Source organism: Nerophis ophidion, linkage group LG08 (assembly GCF_033978795.1).
Source record: "Nerophis ophidion isolate RoL-2023_Sa linkage group LG08, RoL_Noph_v1.0, whole genome shotgun sequence".
Classification (NCBI taxonomy): Eukaryota; Metazoa; Chordata; class Actinopteri; order Syngnathiformes; family Syngnathidae; genus Nerophis; species Nerophis ophidion.
The window spans coordinates 74,660,626-74,679,503 of NC_084618.1; the positions used below are offsets into that span (position 1 = coordinate 74,660,626).

Below are 18,878 nucleotides of genomic sequence, written 5' to 3' on the forward strand. Positions count from 1 at the left end.
AACTTGTTAATCAATTCATGGTACTTCGATCCATCCATCCATTTCCTACCGCTTTGTACTGTCAAACGGGTTGCTTACCTGAGATTTACTTTGACAAACTACATTCACCTCGATCTTTTGTAGTGTTCCGAATAGTGTTTTCCCAATACCAATGGTTTGGTAACGTTACCAAAATATTTTGGTACTATTCGGTACTTTTCTAACTAAAGGGGACCATAAAAAATGTAATTATTGGCTTTATTTTAACAAAAAATCTTAGGGTACATTAAACATATGTTTCTTATTGTAAGTTTGTCCTTAAATAAAATAGTGAATATACAAGACAATTTGTCTTTCAGTAGTAAGATGGTGCGTTCTTCCTAGATGCAGTTCGGGCTCGGACACAGCGTAAAGGTAAGAAATAATGGTTTAGTAAACTAAAAACAGACTAACAACAAAAACACTGGTACTAGGTAGAAAAGGCCAACCAAAAGCGCTAGCATTGAAGCTAGGGAAACAACAGACAAAACGTGTATAAGGCACAACAGGCAAAGCAAAGAGCTAGCATGAATAAAGCAGGTTACAAAAATCGGGAGTCAGCATCGTCACTTGTTGCGTAGGAACAAAAGCTAGGATGTGAGGTCGAAACAACGGAAAAGGCAGGCTTAAATCAGAGACGGTAATTACAAACAGGTGTGAGGCTAAAACCAGGGACAGGTGAAACTAATAGACAACCATGGCGACAGGAAAAAACAGGAAGTGCACAAACAAACTCCAAAACCAAATAATATATGATCCGGGCAGCGGATCATGACATAACCAAACAAAGGCTCTTAATTTGGCTGCTGTCATGTCTTTGTGATCATGTTTTCTTTTGGTTTTGTCCTGTTGGTTTTTGGACTCTTTGTGCACTCTTGTCTTGTCACCATGAAGACCATTAGTTTCACCTGTCATGTGTTCGGACTCACGCACCTGTCACTAATCATGTCTGTATTATTTAAGCTTGTAGTCGCCAGTCAGAAGCATGGACATGGCGATTTATCGACGCTGTGGAACTTACAGACTTAGTTTTGATTTATAGTCGGTTAATTGACTTATCAAATATCGGCCCAGGCCTAACTGTAAATATTGTGTTTATTACACACCAGCTGTTTGATTCTAATGTGCATCTTCGTCATAGTGTTTAACTCGCCATGTGAAATCGCTAATGCTAATCAGGAGCATGTCTGTGGAAAATCCCATTTAAATTAGCATCGAGCCAACGCATTTTGAAAATGGGAGCCTTAGTGTACTTTTGAGCGCTTTGTGTGCTTGACTGCTTGTTACCTGGCCAAGTGCCTGAGGCGTTTTTGAGTCTGCATTCGGACGTGACGTCTCGTGCAACACATGTATTAAATTATGGCACCAATTGATTGCACGTAAATTGGCACCCGGTAGTATCGACAGACGTTTGTCGATACTAGAGATGTCTGATAATATCGGACTGTTGATATTATTATATTTAAAGCATCGATAAATGCTTTAAAATGTAATATCGGAAATTAGCGGTATCTGTTTCAAAAAGTAAAATGTATGACTTTTTAAAACGCCGTTGTGTGCACGAACGTAAGGAGAAGTACAGAGCGCCAATAAACTTTTTAAAGGCACTGCCTTTGCGTGCTGGCCTAATCACGTGTAATCTGCGGCTCTTCACACACACACAGAAGTGAATGCAAGGCATACTTGCTCAACAGCCATACAGGTCACACTGAGGGTGGCCATATAAACAATTTTAACAATGTTATATATGCGCTACACTGTGAACCCACACCAAACAAAAATGACAAACATATTTTGGGAGAACAACCGCACCGTAACACAACATAAACACAACAGAACAAATACCCAGAACCCTTGCAGCACTAACTCTTCCGGGTTGCTACAAGATACACCCCCGCTACCCTCTCCCCACCTCACCCCCGCGCCCCCAACCCTGCCCACCTCAACCTCCTCATGCTCTCTCAGGGAGAGCATGTCCCAAATTCCAAGCTGCTGTTTTGAGGCATGTTGGAAAAAAAAAAGCACTTTGTGACTTAAATAATAAATATGGAAAACCTCGTTACATTGTTTAATGCATCCAGCGGAGCATCACAACAAAATTAGACATAATAATGTGTTAATTCCACGACTGTATATATCTGTATCAGTTGATATCGGAATTGGTAATTAAGAGTTGGACATTATCGGACATCGGCAAAAAAGCCATTATCGGACATCTCTAGTTGATACTTATAAAAGTACCGGATTCGGTACCCATCTCTGTATAAATTATTTTTAACTATAAATTTCAGTCTATGAACCCCAGCTTTAAAGATGCCTTGTCTCCTGCCTCCTTTGACAATGCAAACGAATGCATTTTTTTCCTAATATTTAAACTCTAAACTCCTGTTTCATCAATTTCAGCTTTACAGATGCCATGTTGATTGGCCACTGTTTTGACTTAAAAACAACATTAATTCAATGGAATTTCTGAATACGTAAATATGATTTTGTTGTTTTGCCCGTTAAGCATGGCAGTCAACTACCCGCTGGTTCTCTATGACTGCCACTTCGAGGGTTTGAGCTGGAGACGGGAGTCCGAGGAGCTGAATTACGTCCTGTCGTTCCTGCAGCAACACTGGACCCAGAGCGCTGTCAAGGCCCACGTCCTCCAGGGCATGATCCAAGGCTTGGAGGAGGCCACAGGTCAGAAGTCACAATATAATAAACATTGAAAAAGCGAGTTATCACAGACAACATGAATGTCCACAGGCGAGTTATCGTTCAACCATTGTTGGCTGGTGGAGGGCAGCCACCAGAGAAACTACCGGCCGCTGCTGGAACGTCCTTTCTGCGAGAGCCTGGAGTCCAGGATCGAGCACTATGTCAAGAGAGGTAGACTCGAGCGAGAAGACGGTGAGGACGGAAGAAGTGAAATGGTCCATAAGGGAAAACGATCCAAACATTTTCACAATTCCACTAATTCTCCTGTTGAGGTGTCCAACCCAAGTCCTGAATAAAAAGATGATTTTGCCTATTGTATCTTATTTAAGGAAGGAATATTTTTTATTTTTTGTAGGGTTTTTTTTCAGTTTAGGGTGTGTTTCTTAAAGGCCTAATGAAACCCACTACTACCGACCAAGCAGTCTGATAGTTTATATATCAATGATGAAATATTAACACTGCAACACATGCCAATACGGCCTTTTTAGTTTACTATATTTTCATTTTCGCGCGGAAGTATCGCGCTAAAACGTCGCGGTATGATGACGCGTGCGCGTGACGTCACACATTGTAGAGGACATTTTGTTCCAGCACCGTTCCCAGTTATAAGTCGTCTCTTTTTATCGCATAATTCCACAGTATTATGGACATCTGTGTTGATGAATCTTTTGCAATTTGTTCAATGAATAATGGAGACGTCAAAGAAGAAAGCTGTAGGTGGGAGGCGGTGTATTGCGGCCGCCTTTAGCAACACAAACACAGCCGGTGTTTCATTGTTTACATTCCCGTAAGATGACGGTGAAGCTTTACTATGGAACAGAGCGGTCAAGCGAACACAGTTGGATTGGACCACACACACAAAGTACAGTGTATTATGCAGCGATCATTTCGAAAGATCGTGTTTCAAAGAGGGTCCCTTGCGAAGGGCAGAGATGGGCACCGCCACCACCCGTCGACTGGTGCTGAAGAAAGGTGCGGGGCCGACCTTCAGGTTGTACAGGTATGACCATATAATCTCACTAAAACACTAGTAACACAATAAGAAGATAAGGGATTTTCCAGAAATATCCTAGTAAATTTGTCTAATAACATGTGAATCGCTCACACTGTATAGTCTTTTTTTTTTTCTAGTCCTTCACTCTCACTTTCCTCATCCTGGAATCTTTCATCCTCGCTCAAATCAAAGGCCTACTGAAATGAGATTTTCTTATTCAAACGAGGATAGCAGGTCCATTCTATGTGTCATACTTGATCATTTTGCGATATTGCCATATTTTTGCTGAAAGGATTTAGTAGAGAACATCGACGATAAAGTGGGCAACTTTTGGTCGCTAGTAAAAAAGCCTTCCCTGTACCGGAAGTAGCAGATGGTATGCGCGTGACGTCACTGGTTGTAGACCTCCTCACATCTGAACATTGTTTACAATCATGGCCACCAGCAGCTAGAGCGATTCGGATTGAGATAGTGACAATTTCCCCATTAAGCGAGGATGAAAGATTTGTGGATGAGGATAGTGAGAGTGAAGGACTGAAGAAGAAAAAAAAGACGAGGGCAGTGAGAGCGATTCAGATATTAGACACATTTACTAGGGTAATTCTGGAAAATCCCTTATCTGGTTATTGTGTTACTTGTGTTTTAGTGATATTATATAGTCATACCTGAAAGTCGGAGGTGTGTGGTGACCGCCAGTGTCTCTGAGGGAAGCCACGGAGGAGCCAAGAAAGTCGCAGCTGCCTCTTTGACAGCTGCAGGAGGAATGACACAAGCTCCGCTCATGTTTACGGTGAAAGCCGACTTATTACCACAATTTTCTCACCGAAACCTGCCGGTTGGCATGTGGTAGAGAACCATGTTCGCTTGACCACTCTGTTCCATAGTAAAGCTTCACAACAAACAAACACCGGCTGTGTTTGTGTTGCTACAGCCGGCTGCATTATACACCGCTTTCCACCTACATCTTTCTTTGTAGTCTCCATTATTAATTGAACAAATTGCAAAAGATTCAGCAACACAGTTGTCCAGAATACTGTGTAATGCTGCGATAAAAACAGACTACTTTTAGCCGTGATCGGTGCTGGCAGAACATGTCCGCTACCACCGGTGACGTCACGTGCAAGCGTCATCATTCCGCAACGTTTTCAACAGGATACTTTGTGGGAAATTTAAAATTGGCCATGTTTGTAAACAATGTTCAAATGTGAGGAGCTCCACAACCCGTGACGTCACGCGCATATCGTCTGCTACTTCCGGTACAGGCAAGGCTTTTTTTTATTAGCGACCAAAAGTTGCCCACTTTATCGTCGATGTTCTCTACTAAATCCTTTCAGCAAAAATATGGCAATATCGCGAAATGATCAAGTATGACACATAGAATGGACCTGCTATCCCCGTTTAAATAAGAACATCTCATTTCAGTAGGCCTTTAATAAAACAAACCCGCCATTGAAGACATTCATAATTGCAATTGATGTACTTTGTGTGGAACTGAATATCCAATCCACTTGCGCTAGAGGAAGCACATTGCAGTGACACGCCGTGGTCCGACATCCGGTTGTTAGCATGTGGATGACCCTGGGAGTTCTAGCTCATTATATCACAAGTGTCAAATACTTGTGTCATTTTTGCTTGACTGTTAACTTATAGAGACGGACTGTTAAAGACAATGGCTTCGCCTGTTCGTCTATTTGTGGACGTTTTGACGCTGCCGATACTTGTGTTAGCATTCACTTCTTAGCAGGTTTCCACGGTGCTCCACTTTTACTCATTTAAAGATCGGCGCACGATAAAAAGGTAAGCTAAGTTTGACAAATATCAGAGAGGTAAAATACAAGTACTTGGGGAAATGTACATATCAAATGAAGTGAAGTAATAATGAGGGCACTTGGATAACTACCTCTTGACCCTAATAGTGACGTCATAGCGGAAGTGTCATTAAGTACATCAACATATTTTTTGTGTTTTATAATTGTTCTATTACTGCATTTCCCTATATCAGTGTTATTCATTTTTTTCTGAGCCAAGGAACAGTTTTTTCTTCGAAAAAATCCCGAGGCACACCACCAGCAGAAAACAATGAAAGTCAGGAGCCGATATTGACAATAAAAAGTCAATTAATCCATCTTCTTCCGCTTACCCGAGGTCGGGTCGCGGGGGCAGCAGCCTAAGATGGAAAGCCCAGACTTTCCTCTCCCCAGCCACTTTGTCAAGATCTTCCAGGGGGATCCCGAGGTGTTCTCAGGCCAGCCGGGAGACATAGTCTTCCCAACGTGTCCTGGGTCTTCCCCGTGGCCTCGTACCGGTCAGCCGTGCCCTAAACCAGTGTTTTTCAACCACACTAGTGTGCTGTGGAAGACTATTTAATTTCACCTTTTTGGTTTAAAAATATTTATTAGCAAACAAGTAATTATAGTCTGCAAATTATGTGTTGTTGTTGTCTAGAGCTCTGCAGAGTAACCGTGTAATACTCTCCATACCATTAGGTGGCAGCAGGTAGCTAATTGTAGATGTTGATACAACGGGAGGCAGTATGCAGGTAAAAAGGTATTTAATGAATAAACAGGGCTTCACGGTGGAAGAGGGGTTAGTGCGTCTGCCTCACAATACGAAGGTCCTGCAGTCCTGGGTTCAATCCCAGGCTCGGGATCTTTCTGTGTGGAGTTTGTATGTCCTCCCCGTGAATGCGTGGCTTCCCTCCGGGTACTCCGGCTTCCTCCCACTTCCAAAGACATGCACCTGGGGATAGGTTGATTGGCAACACTAAATTGGCCCTAGTGTGTGAATGTTGTCTGTCTATCTGTGTTGGCCCTACGATGAGGTGGCGACTTGTCTAGGGTGTACCCCGCCTTCCGCCCGATTGTAGCTGAGATAGGCGCCAGCGCCCCCCACGACCCCAAAAGGGAATAAGCGGTAGAAGTGGATGGATGGATGAATAAACAAGAAATAAACAAAAGGTGAGTGCCCCTAAGAAAAGGCATTGAAGCTTAGGGAAGGCCATGCAGAACAAAAATAAAACTGAACTGGGTACAAAGTAAACAAAAACAGAATGCTGGACGACAGCAAAGACTTACTGTGGAGCAAAGACGGTTTCCACAATGTACATCTGAACATGATATGACAATGTCCCCACGATGAAGGATAAAATCAAAGTAGATGCGGGAAATATCGTTCAAAGGAAGACATGAAACTGCTACAGGAAAACTCAGAGAAAAAGCCGCCAAAATAGGAGCGCAAGACAAGAACTAAAACAGTACACACAAGAAAACAGCACACAAGTCCAAATAAGTCAGGATGTGATGTGAGAGGTGGTGACAGTACACCTTACTTTGAGACAAGAGCCATAGTGATACATGCTTGGTTATGCTTTAAAGTCATATCCAACAATTGCGGCGACGACTTTTTACTGTCAACTGAGTTTCGCTTTTTTAATGATTTCTGCTGGTGGTGTGCCTCCGCATTTTTTTTTAACTCCAAAAATGTGCCCTGGCTCAAAAAAGGTTGAAAAACACTGCCCTAAACACCTCCCTAGGGAGGCATTCGGGTGGCATCCTGACCAGATGCCCGAACCACCTCATCTGGCTCCTCTCGACGTGGAGGAGTAACGGCTTTACTTTGAGCTCCCCCCGGATGGCAGAGCTTCTCATCCTATCTCTAAGGGAGAACCCCGCCACCTAGCGGAGAAAACTCATTTCGGCCGCTTGTAAAATCGTTCTCGCTATTGTTGGATGTGAATTTGAACCGTAACCAAGCATGCATCACTATAGCTCTTTTCTCAAAGTATGTGTACTGTCACCACCTGTCACATCACGCCGTGACTTATTTTGAGTTTTTTTTGTGTTTTCCTGTGTGTAGTGTTTTAGTTCTTGTTTTGCGCTATTATTTTGATGTTTTTTTTTTGTCATGTAAGATGTACTTTGTGGACGCCGTCTGCTCCACAAGCAGAAAGTCTTTGCTGTCGTCCAACACTATGTTTTTGTTTACTTTTCAACCAGTTCAGTTTGAGTTGGGTTTGCTTAGCCATCCCGAAGCTTCAATGCATTTTGTTTATTTTTGGTTTAAGCATGAGATATATTTTTTACCTGCACACTGCCTCCCGCTGTCGTCTGCATATTGTGATCACGACAAACATCTACAAAGCAATTAGCTACGAGGTTGCCACCTACTGATATGGAAGTGTTACACGGTTACTCTTCCGAGCTCTTGACAGCACAGGCAATAATTACTGTCCATCCATCCATTTCCTACCGCTTATTCCCTTTGGGGAAGGCGGGGTTTACACCCTGGACAAGTCGCCACCTCATCGCAGGGCCAACACAGATAGACAGACAACATTCACACTCACATTCACACACTAGGGCCAATTTAGTGTTGCCAATCAACCCATCTCCAGGTGCATGTTTTTGGAAGTTGGAGGAAGCCGGAGTACCCGGAGGGAACCCACGCAGTCACGGGGAGAACATGCAAACTCCACGCAGAAAGATCCCGAGCCCGGGATTGAACCCAGGACTATTCGGGACCTTCGTAAGCCCTCTTCCACTGTGATGCCCACAATAATTACTGGCTTGCAAAAAATATTTTTAACCCAATTAGGTGAAGTTACATAATTTATCACGGCACACCAAACAATATCTGGCGGTACACTCATGTCGTTGAAAAACACTGCCCTATTTACTGTAGTACATTAGCCATACCTTTTTAACAACTAATTTCTTTTATGTGCCTGTGATTACTTGGGACTCAGTAATTGTAGTATCTATCTAAACAATTATGTAACGCAGGGTTGTCAAACTCATTTTCATTGAGGGCCACATTGTAGTTATGGCTGCCCTCAGAGAGCCGCTTGTAACAACGAATGATATATGAATTTGCCGATTCATTTGATTATTATATATATTTTTGACATACAGTACAGTATTTTTTTACAGTAAAAAACAAGCAACTCAATCAACACAATTTTACTATAAAATGTACAGTGTTTTTTGCAACATATGAAGTTAAAAGTTAAAGTACCAATGATTGTCACACACATACTAGATGTGGCGAAATTATTCTCTGCATTTGACCCATCACACTTGATCACCCCCTGGGAGGTGAGGGGAGCAGCGGGCAGCAGCGGTGCCGCGCCCGGGAATCATTAATGGTGATTTAACCCCCCAATTCCAACCCTTAATGCTGAGTGCCAAGCAGGGAGGTAATGGGTCCCATTTTTATAGTCTTTGGTATGACTTGGCCGGGATTTGAACACACGACCTACCGATCTCAGGGCGGACACTCTAACCACTAGGCCACTGAAATAGAAAAATTTTACCATCGTTTTTATTTTATTCTGGCAACCGAGCTGCCAATTTTTTACCTTTAGAAAACTGATACTGTCTTACCATTAACAGTAAAAAATGATAACTATAGATCTCACAGCAACATCACTGGCAGCTCAGTCTGCAGAATTTCCCGTATAAAAACAATGGTAGAGTTTTTTTCAATTTACAGTAATATGCTGTAAAAAACGTTGAACATTTTGCAGTAAAATGTATTATCATTTTTACAGTGTGCAATTTGATGGATAACCTGCTCTATAACCATAAGTCAAGCAGAAATTTAAATATTTTAACAAAAGTATGATAATACACTTTTTCCTACATTAAATGAATAAATAAATGGGTTGTACTTGTATAGCGCTTTTCTACCTTCAAGGTACTCAAAGCGCTTTGACACTACTTCCACATTTACCCATTCACACACACATTCACACACTGATGGAGGGAGCTGCCATGCAAGGCGCCAACCAGCACCCATCAGGAGCAAGGGTGAAGTGTCTTGCTCAGGACACAACGGACGTGACAAAGTTGGTACTACGTGGGATTTGAACCAGGGACCCTCGGGTTGCGCACGGCCACTCTCCCACTGCGCCACGCCGTCCCTGGTTAGATAATATTAACTGCGATAATGTGGCGACTTGTCCAGGGTGTACCCCGCCTTCCGCCCGATTGTAGCTGAGATATGCACCAGCGCCCCCCGCGACCCCTAAGGGAATAAGCGGTAGAAAATGGATGGATGGATAATATTAAAGTTTAAAAGGTATGCAATGTCATGCGGTACCTGCATTTTTTTTCCGTCAAAATGAAAATAAATACATTTAGTCAGAAAAGATAAAGTACTTTATTGATGCATATTATTTCCAGACCTTGGTGGGCCACATATAATGATGTGGTGGCCCAGATCTGGCCCCTCGGGCCTTGAGTTTGAAATTAGTGGTGTAAGGAATACCTTTAAATATAACCTACACTTCGTCACCTTAGGTCCCACAGCGGCCGTTCTCATAAGTAATTTAAACAATGTACTTATTTTTTTCCACGCTCACCACACAAAATAAAAGAAATCCTACTGTTGGCCTAATCAACTCGGCTTGTTAGTGATTCCCAAAGCCCAAAAAAAGTCTGCGGGCTATAGAGCGTTTTCCGTTCGGGCTCCAGTACTCTGGAATGCCCTCCCGGTAACAGTTCGAGATGCCACCTCAGTAGAAGCATTTAAGTCTCACCTTAAAACTCATTTGTATACTCTAGCCTTTAAATAGACTCCCTTTTTAGACCAGTTGATCTGCCGTTTCTTTTCTTTTTCTTCTATGTCCCACTCTCCCTTATGGAGGGGGTCCGGTCCGATCCGGTGGCCATGTACTGCTTGCCTGTGTATCGGCTGGGGACATCTCTGCGCTGCTGATCCGCCTCCGCTTGGGATGGTTTCCTGCTGGCTCCGCTGTGAACGGGACTCTCGCTGCTGTGTTGGATCCGCTTTGGACTGGACTCTCGCGACTGTGTTGGATCCATTGTGGATTGAACTTTCACAGTATCATGTTAGACCCGCTCGACATCCATTGCTTTCCTCCTCTCTAAGGTTCTCATAGTCATCATTGTCACCGATGTCCCACTGGATGTGAGTTTTCCTTGCCCTTATGTGGGCCTACCGAGGATGTCGTGGTGGTTTGTGCAGCCCTTTGAGACACTAGTGATTTAGGGCTATATAAGTAAACATTGATTGATTGATATGATGCCCCAAAGGTTTGGTACAAATACATCCACTTTTTTTTTTGTTTATTCAATTTATTGTTATTCCTATCAGGAGATGTACCTGGTCGGGCTGACAGGTGGTATCGCCTCAGGGAAAAGCACAGTGTCGTCGATGCTGCGGGATCTCGGGTGTCCTATCATTGATGCTGATGTCGTGGCCAGGAAAGGTACTTTACAATATATAAATAGTACATATGATTATTTTCCTTGTTTAATTAAAGCTGATATTACAAAAAAAAAAAACAGTCGTGGAGGCGCACACAGCCGCCCACTCGCGCATCGTCTTCCACTTTGGGCCTGAGGTCTTGCTGGAGAGCGGCGAAATCGACCGGCAGAAGCTCGGCCGGCTCATCTTTGCCGACGAGGGGAAGAGGAAGCTGCTCAACTCCATCACTCACCCGGAGATTCATAAAGAGATGCTTAAGCAGATTGTGTTTTACTTCCTCAGAGGTGAGACTGATTCTTTGTTTTTTTTCTCGCTGTCTCAATGCGATATTGTCGTCCCCCATTTCTCGCAATATATTGTGATAAATAGCGGTGATAAACGAATTTCAGCCAAGTAGGAATCCTTCATTATAAATCAAATATTTTCAAAGTTCGAGCACGAAAAATAATATAACTATACGACCTTCAAAATAGGTTTTTTCAACATTATGACAGCACCTTAGACATGAAATAACACAATTTTAACACTATTAATCCAATAAAGTAATGAGGCCTCAAGTTAAGCCAATCAGTGGCCATGATACTGGCCTAGACTTTAAGTTTGAATACTTTTAATTCATTTAACCATTTAAACGCTTGAAAATGCTATAGACCAGGGGTGTCAAACTCAAATAAAGAGTGGGCCAAAATTTAAAACTGGACAAAGCCACGGGCCAAGTTTGAACAAATTAACCTTTTAATAAATGGGTTGTACTCGTATAGCGCTTTTCTACCTTTAAGGTACTCAAAGTGCTTTGACACTACTTCCACATTTACCCATTCACACACACATTCACACACTGATGGAGGGAGCTGCCATGCAAGGCGCCAACCAGCAACCATCAGGAGCAAGGGTGAAGTGTCTTGCTCAGGACACAACGGACGTGACGAGGTTGGTTCTAGGTGGGATTTGAACCAGTGACCCTCGGGTTGCGCACGGCCACTCTTCCACTGCGCCACGCCGTCCCAATAGGGGCCCAAAAAAGTTTTGCATTGAATATTGAACAAGCAAGTCTTATATAACTTTATAGTGACATGTAAAATCGAGTTTCAAATAATAATAATAATGAAAAAATATCAATGGCATATCATATAAAATTTAAATGAAAAATTAATGCCTCCTTTCTATTTGCAGCCTTCTGAGGTAAATATCAAAATCAACTTTTTCCACAGGCTAATAATACATTTGAAAATAAAATAACAATAATGAATGAATCAAACATTCAAGCCTTAAAGTAGCAAGAGAAAGTGCATGAATAAAACTTTAATTATTGCTCAGTTTGCTACACTGAGTATGGAACAAGCAACGCTTATATGACTTAACAGTGCAAAATCAACTTTCAAAAGACATCAATGGTATATTAAATAAAATATAAATAAACAATTGAATGCCTCTTTTATATTTGTAGCCTTCTGAGGTAAATATCAACATTAACTTTTTCCACAGGCTAATACAATTTTAGATAACATAACAATGAATAAATCAACCATTCAGGCCTTTTTACTGCTCAGTTTGCGACACACTCATCTAATCTGACGTGCCCAAGCCAGATACCTGGCATCTTTTCTTGGATGGTAGATCATTAATATCAGGGTTCAGGTTGGGGTGGTGTATATTGTAGCGTCCCGGAAGAGTTAGTGCTGCAAGGGGTTCAAGGTATTTTTATTTATGTTGTGTCACGGTGCGGATGTTCTCCTGAAATTCGTTTGTCATTCTTGTTTGGTGTGGGTTCACATTGTAGCGCATATTTGGAACAGTGTTAAAGTTGTTTATGCGGCCACCCTCAGTGTGACCTGTATGGCTGTTGATCAAGTATGCCTTGCATTTACTTGCTTGTGTTTAAAAGCCACATATTATATGTGACTGGGCAGGCACGCTGTTAGTAAGGAGGAAAGGCGGACGTGACAACAGGTTGTAGGGGACGCTAAGGACAGTTCCTTTAAGACACGCCCCCATTATTGTTGTCCAAGTGGAAATCGGGAGAAATTCTGGAGAATGGTTTCCCCGGGAGATTTTCGGGAGGGGCACTGAAATTCGGTAGTCTCCTGGGAAAATCGAGAGAGTTGGCAGGTATGTGTATTAGCGGTGAATGCAGTGTCAAAGCGGCACCGCCACTGTATAATATCGGCGGGCCAGCTCTAATGTTAATTTGATATTGCCTCAAGGGTCAAATGAAATTACATGGCGGGCCAAAGTTTGACACCCATACTGTAGACTCTTCTTTAAAGAAAACAATTTGCGATGTGAAACCATATTTGAAGCGCTATGAGCCCAGGGACGACTCCAATTGAATTTGTGCGAAGAGTTAAAGGCCTACTGAAACCCACTACTACAAACCACGCAGTCTGATAGTTTATATATCAATGATGAAATATTAACATTGCTAAACATGCCAATACGGCCTTTTTAGTTTACTACATTGCAATTTCAAATTTCCCGCGACGTGTTGTGTTGAAAACGTCGCGATGTGAGGATGCGTGCGTTTGACGTCTTGGGTTGTATCGGACATTATTTTCCAGCCCGATCCAAGCTATAAGTAGTCTGCTTTACTCGCATAATTACACAGTATTCTGGACATCTGTGTTGCTGAATCTTTTGCAATTTTTTTCGATTAATAATGGAGAAGTCAAAGTAGAAAGATGGAGGTGGGAAGCTTTTAGCCTTTAGCCACACAAACACAGCCGGTGTTTCCTTGTTTAAAATTCCCGAAGGTGAAGCTTTACTGTGGAACAGAGCGGTCAAGCGAACATGGATCCCGACCATATGTCAACTGGCAGTTTCCGGTGAGAAAATTGTGGTAATAAGTCGTCTCTTACCGGAGACATCAGCGGAGCTTCCGTCCTGCTGCAGCTGCGTGACTTCCCTCAGAGACACTCGCAGTCAACATACCCGTGGCCACACTCCTCCGACTTTCAGGTACTATTTAATCTCACTAAAACACTAGCAACACAATAGGCAGATAAGGGATTTTCCGGAATTATCCTAGTAAATGTGTCTAATAACATCTGAATTGCTCCCACTGCAATCGCCTTTTTTTTATTTACTTTTTTTTCTTCTAGTCCTTCACTCTAAATTTCCTCATCCACAAATCTTTCATCCTCGCTCAAATTAATAGGGAAATTGTCGCTTTCTTGGTCCGAATAGCTCTTGCTGCTGGAGGCTGTGATTATAAACAATGTGAGGATGTGAGGAGCCCTACAACTCGTGACGTCACGCCCACTTTGCCTGCTACTTCCGGTACAGGCAAGGCTTTTTTACTAGCGACCAAAAGTTGCGAACTTTATCGTCGATGTTCTCTGCTAAATCCTTTCAGCAAAAATATGGCAATATCGCGAAATGATCTAGTATGACACATAGAATGGACCTGCTATCCCCGTTTAAATAAGAAAATCTCATTTCAGTAGGCAAATAAAAAAAAGCAAAATAAAAAAGCAAATAAAACAGTAACGGGTCAAATTAGCTTTACAACTTTTAATGATGAGACTAGCAGCAGATGTGTGTAATAATTCAGTTGAGTGTAGCCTGAGCTCAGTTCTGGATAAATTATTAGGTTGATGTTTTGTTACAGCTATAATTGTTTGAAATATTGCTCATGCAGTTTCCACTTATAGCATCTATCTTTTATGTGTTTTATAATCAAGGCATAGCAATTAAATATCCCCATGTAAAATCCCTTTCTCTCTTCATTTAATACACACAGTGGAACTTTTTTTTTAGTTGGCTTGTAGGGCAATTATTAATGGAGTCATCACCAATTCTGCGCAGCAAACCGGGAAAATATTCCAAGCTCTCGTACTGGTAGATAAAAATGTCACCGTGCCCATCATGTCAACATTTTGTCGTTTTTTAATGTTGCACGTATGTTTTCAGTTTGTGCCCAACAACAATGTTCCGTTTTCTAGGTTACCGCTACGTCGTGTTGGATGTGCCGCTTCTATTCGAAACCAGAAGGCTCACTCAGTTTCTCAACCACACCGTTGTGGTTTACTGGTAAGCGACCCGTTGTCCCCTCAATTCTGACCTTTTAATTATGACACATTAGCTTATGTGTCACTCCTGTTTCATTGGCCTCTGCTGTTTCCTTCAAAGAAAGCCTAGTTAGATAAATGTAGAACTAAAAACATGTACCGGTACATAAAGTACATCAAATGTTTCCCTTGTTTTTCTTTTCAACAGAGAAAATTAAAAAAAGATAAGCGAATCTCATAGCGCAATTAAATAAAATACCGTATTTGTTTATTAAAAAATAAGTGTTCTATGCTAAATGTCAAATTTTTTTCTATGTATATATAAAAACAGACACATGATTTTAATTGAGCAGCAACAATGTGAGAGGATCTCATAATGTAATAAAACATATTAAAATTGCTGCTTTCATTATTATTTTAAATCAAATTATGTAATATATTATTAGTATATATATTTTATTAATAATGTTTCTAATGACATGTATGTAATTTAAACATATTTTTTGTTCAACGGAAAATCTGTTTTTTATCAATACAAAAATGGACACATGATTTTCATTGGGCAACAGCAATATGAGAGGATCTTATAGTGTAATAAAATATACAATTGCTGATTTTATGCATGCTAATAATTCTAATGAATATGTGTAATACAGTCAAGGTATATATTTTATTAATAACATTTCTACTAATGTTAATTAATGTTTAATGCAAAATTAATGATTTTTTATATACAAAAAAATGGGCAGCAGAGAAGCTCAGAAGATACACAACCTCTTATGGTGTAATAAATGATAAATGGGTTGTACTTGTATAGCGCTTTTCTACCTTCAAGTTACTCAAAGCGCTTTGACACTACTTCCATATTTTCCCATTCACACACACATTCACACACTGATGGAGGGAGCTGCCATGCAGGGCGCTAACCAGCACCCATCAGGAGCAAGGGTGAAGTGTCTTTCTCAAGGACACAACAGACGTGACGTGGTTGGTACTAGGTGGGGATTGAACCAGGGACCCTCGGGTTGCGCACGGCCACTCTACCACTGCGCCACGACATCCCCCGTCATAAAATAGAAAAGAATTGCTCCTTTCAAGCATGTTATACATTTAAATGTATATAATATAGTATAAGTACATATTTTAGAATGTTATACAGTAATAACTTTGTTTAAAATATGCATATAAATAAAAATATGATTTTGATTAGAAAGCTGCATAATAATTTGGAGTGATTAAAACAGGTACCGGTATATGTAAAATAAATACATAAATAAAAATGAAAAAAACCCTGAAAATGCCTGAAAAGTCATTTCAATTTGACAAACAAAATGGTGCATGAAGATCCATGCGGTCCAGTGCACATTTTTCCGAATCCATGCTTTACATGCTTCATGTTTGAAACCACAACTATTCTGAAGTGTGTTTCTGACACTTTCACTGTCAATAAGGCCCAAAGTTTTGGACATCCTGGATCCTTCACACATACTCGCTGTCTGCGCCTCGTTAGCGTGACTCACCACTTAGGGATTTTTCTCACAATGTGCACTAAATAATCTGGCATTGTCTGTTCCTTTCCAGTGACCCTGCCACTCAGCTGGCGCGCCTGATGCAGAGGGACGGCCTCACCCAGGAGGAGGCCGATCAGCGCCTGGCCGCCCAGATGCCGCTGAACGAGAAGCGCGGCCTAGCCAGCCACGTCATTGAGAACTCGGGCACGCGAGAGGACACCCAGCGCCAAGTCCTGCGGCTCCACACCAAGCTGGAGGACTCCATGGACTTCCTTTTGGTCAGGGTGCTGGCTGTTGCCGCCACTGCCGGTCTGGGCGGGATCCTGCTGTACGCCGCCAAGCTGCTTATGTCCTAGCAGAGTCCTGAGGACAAGAATGTGAGGTGAACACCAGGCGGGCAGGTTAGTTCCACAACAGCCTGGTGTCATGCTGGTAACAATGGAGCCATGCTCTCAGAATAATTTAGTAGGATTTCTTACAAAAATGCACTTTAAATAGTTGTTCAGTGACATTTTTGTGCTCTTATAAATTAGTGTTATGATTCTGTCTAATGAAAACCATAAATTTACACATACAAAAATATGGAAATACCATCTTTTGTTCAACTTAATCCAAATTGTTCGAAACGGTTTGGTGGCAATAGAGATAATCTATTGTAATCATCAACTTTAACTGTTATTTAAAACAGTACAGTAGTGAACTATTTAAACATTTTCATTAGTCATACAAGCGTAAAAAATAGGCTTAAAGTCTCTCACAATTGAATTTGAACAAAAGTTTGTGCAACTTTAGAGGTATTTTGTAAGTGTCATCTGACTTAAATACAAAGGGGTCATATTCTGATTTTTTTTCTACATTTAAAACACTGCCTTATGGTCTACATAGCATGTATTGGTAGTTATTTGGTCAAAATGTTGCATGGATTATGTTTTACAGACCGTTTTCAAGCTGCTTTCTGACCGTTTCGTCAGGCTGCTCCGTTTTGTGGGCGGTCTTTTTTTACGTGCCTCCACTTCGACAGCCTCGTCTCCCCGTCACCTATATTGTAGTTTTTTTAGTCTGCTTCGAAACAAGTGAATAGAAAAAGAAAGAACTTATTGACTACAGCGTTGGACTACTATGACGGACTCGCGCAAAGCTCTTCAGGTGAACTTTTACCATGTATGGAGCTATCCGCTGACATCACAAAAGGGGAAAAACGCCACAAATGGGGCAAACTGCTCATTTGGAAAAGTATAAAGGAAGGTAAGATTGTGTTATGACTATCTCTACAATTCCTCCACGGTTTGAGTTCAAGTTTTTGGGACTTACGCAGGACCCAAATACACAAAAACATGTAGCAATAGGTAAAAAAAAAAGTAGATTTTGCATAATAGATGTAAATAGCAGAATATTGTCTGAAAAACTTCCCAATGAAAGTAGCACATTTGCAGAGGTCGTCGCTCATGTAAACACAGGTTTTTATTTTTTGTAAGATGTCCTACTAATTCTCCTGAGAACAACGTTTGAGCGCATTATTAGCACAACTTGCACTGACAGATGAATATTTAAAAGGTGTCCACATGCAATTTTCATTGGTTTACTCACATGAACGATGGATAATGATAGCGTGATGGTAACAAATAGATTTAATATATACTTTACCACCATCATTTATAAAGAAGTTTTATAGCCACTCCTTTTGTAGCTGAGTAGCTTGATCTAACCTCCCCTCACGGAAAAATGTATGTTTATTAATAACTTTATCTTGACATGAAGATTATTATGAGAAAGAATGTATTGACAATCCAGTTTTAACTGCAAAGTGAGTGAATTTATTGTGTTTTCTTACACTCTAAAAGCTTTCTGTACATATACTGATTCTTCTTTGTCTCTCTTGTGTCAACACTCTTTGTAAAGACTGCAACGCCTCACATAAACGATCAGACTAATGTTTGAAACAAACACAAGCTGTCACATCTTCATCCTGAGCATGCTACAAACTGTACATATGGTGGTAAAAACTACAGAAGACTTTTAATTCAAGTAAATAGTTGAACAAAAAATTGTACAGAAACTTTTTCAATGGGGTTTTAAATGTGGTATTTAAACTGGTGCCAAATTAAACTCTGAATGAAATTTGTCTGGATAAAAATGTTTTTACATTTAATTTTTTGACTTTGCTTACATATTCAGCTCAGATCAGACCAAAATGTATCGGGAAGATCAGAGTTTTATGCGCACGATTCCAAGACAGATAATCCATGAGTGTGATTGACTGCTACTAATTACATGTATTAACTGTAATTTTTAAAATGTAATTAAGGCGAGTGTAATTGACATATGAACAATATCAACACAATATTTAAAGTACCGTATTTTTTGGAGTATAAGTCGCTCCGGAGTATAAGTCGCACCTGCCGAAAATGCATAATA

General features: G+C 41.1%; 2 protein-coding genes across 2 annotated transcripts in view; both read left to right on the forward strand.

The window, feature by feature from the left end:
- The window catches only part of pus3 (pseudouridylate synthase 3), a 47,498-nt gene extending 44,468 nt beyond the window's left edge, over positions 1 to 3,030 (forward strand). The window contains exons 6-7 of the mRNA XM_061909729.1: positions 2,528 to 2,703; positions 2,770 to 3,030. Coding sequence (XP_061765713.1) covers positions 2,528 to 2,703; positions 2,770 to 3,017 — 424 coding nt within the window. The 3' untranslated portion in view covers positions 3,018 to 3,030. The remainder of the gene's footprint in view (positions 1 to 2,527; positions 2,704 to 2,769) is intronic.
- A 2,211-nt stretch (positions 3,031 to 5,241) lies between these two features.
- On the forward strand, positions 5,242 to 18,597 carry LOC133558382 (dephospho-CoA kinase domain-containing protein-like). The gene is made up of 5 exons (XM_061909727.1): positions 5,242 to 5,512; positions 10,832 to 10,946; positions 11,026 to 11,229; positions 14,887 to 14,974; positions 16,534 to 18,597. The coding sequence occupies exons 2-5, from the start codon at positions 10,835 to 10,837 to the stop codon at positions 16,817 to 16,819; spliced, it is 690 nt and encodes a 229-aa protein (XP_061765711.1). The 5' UTR covers positions 5,242 to 5,512; positions 10,832 to 10,834; the 3' UTR covers positions 16,820 to 18,597.
- The last annotated feature ends 281 nt before the right edge of the window (positions 18,598 to 18,878 follow it).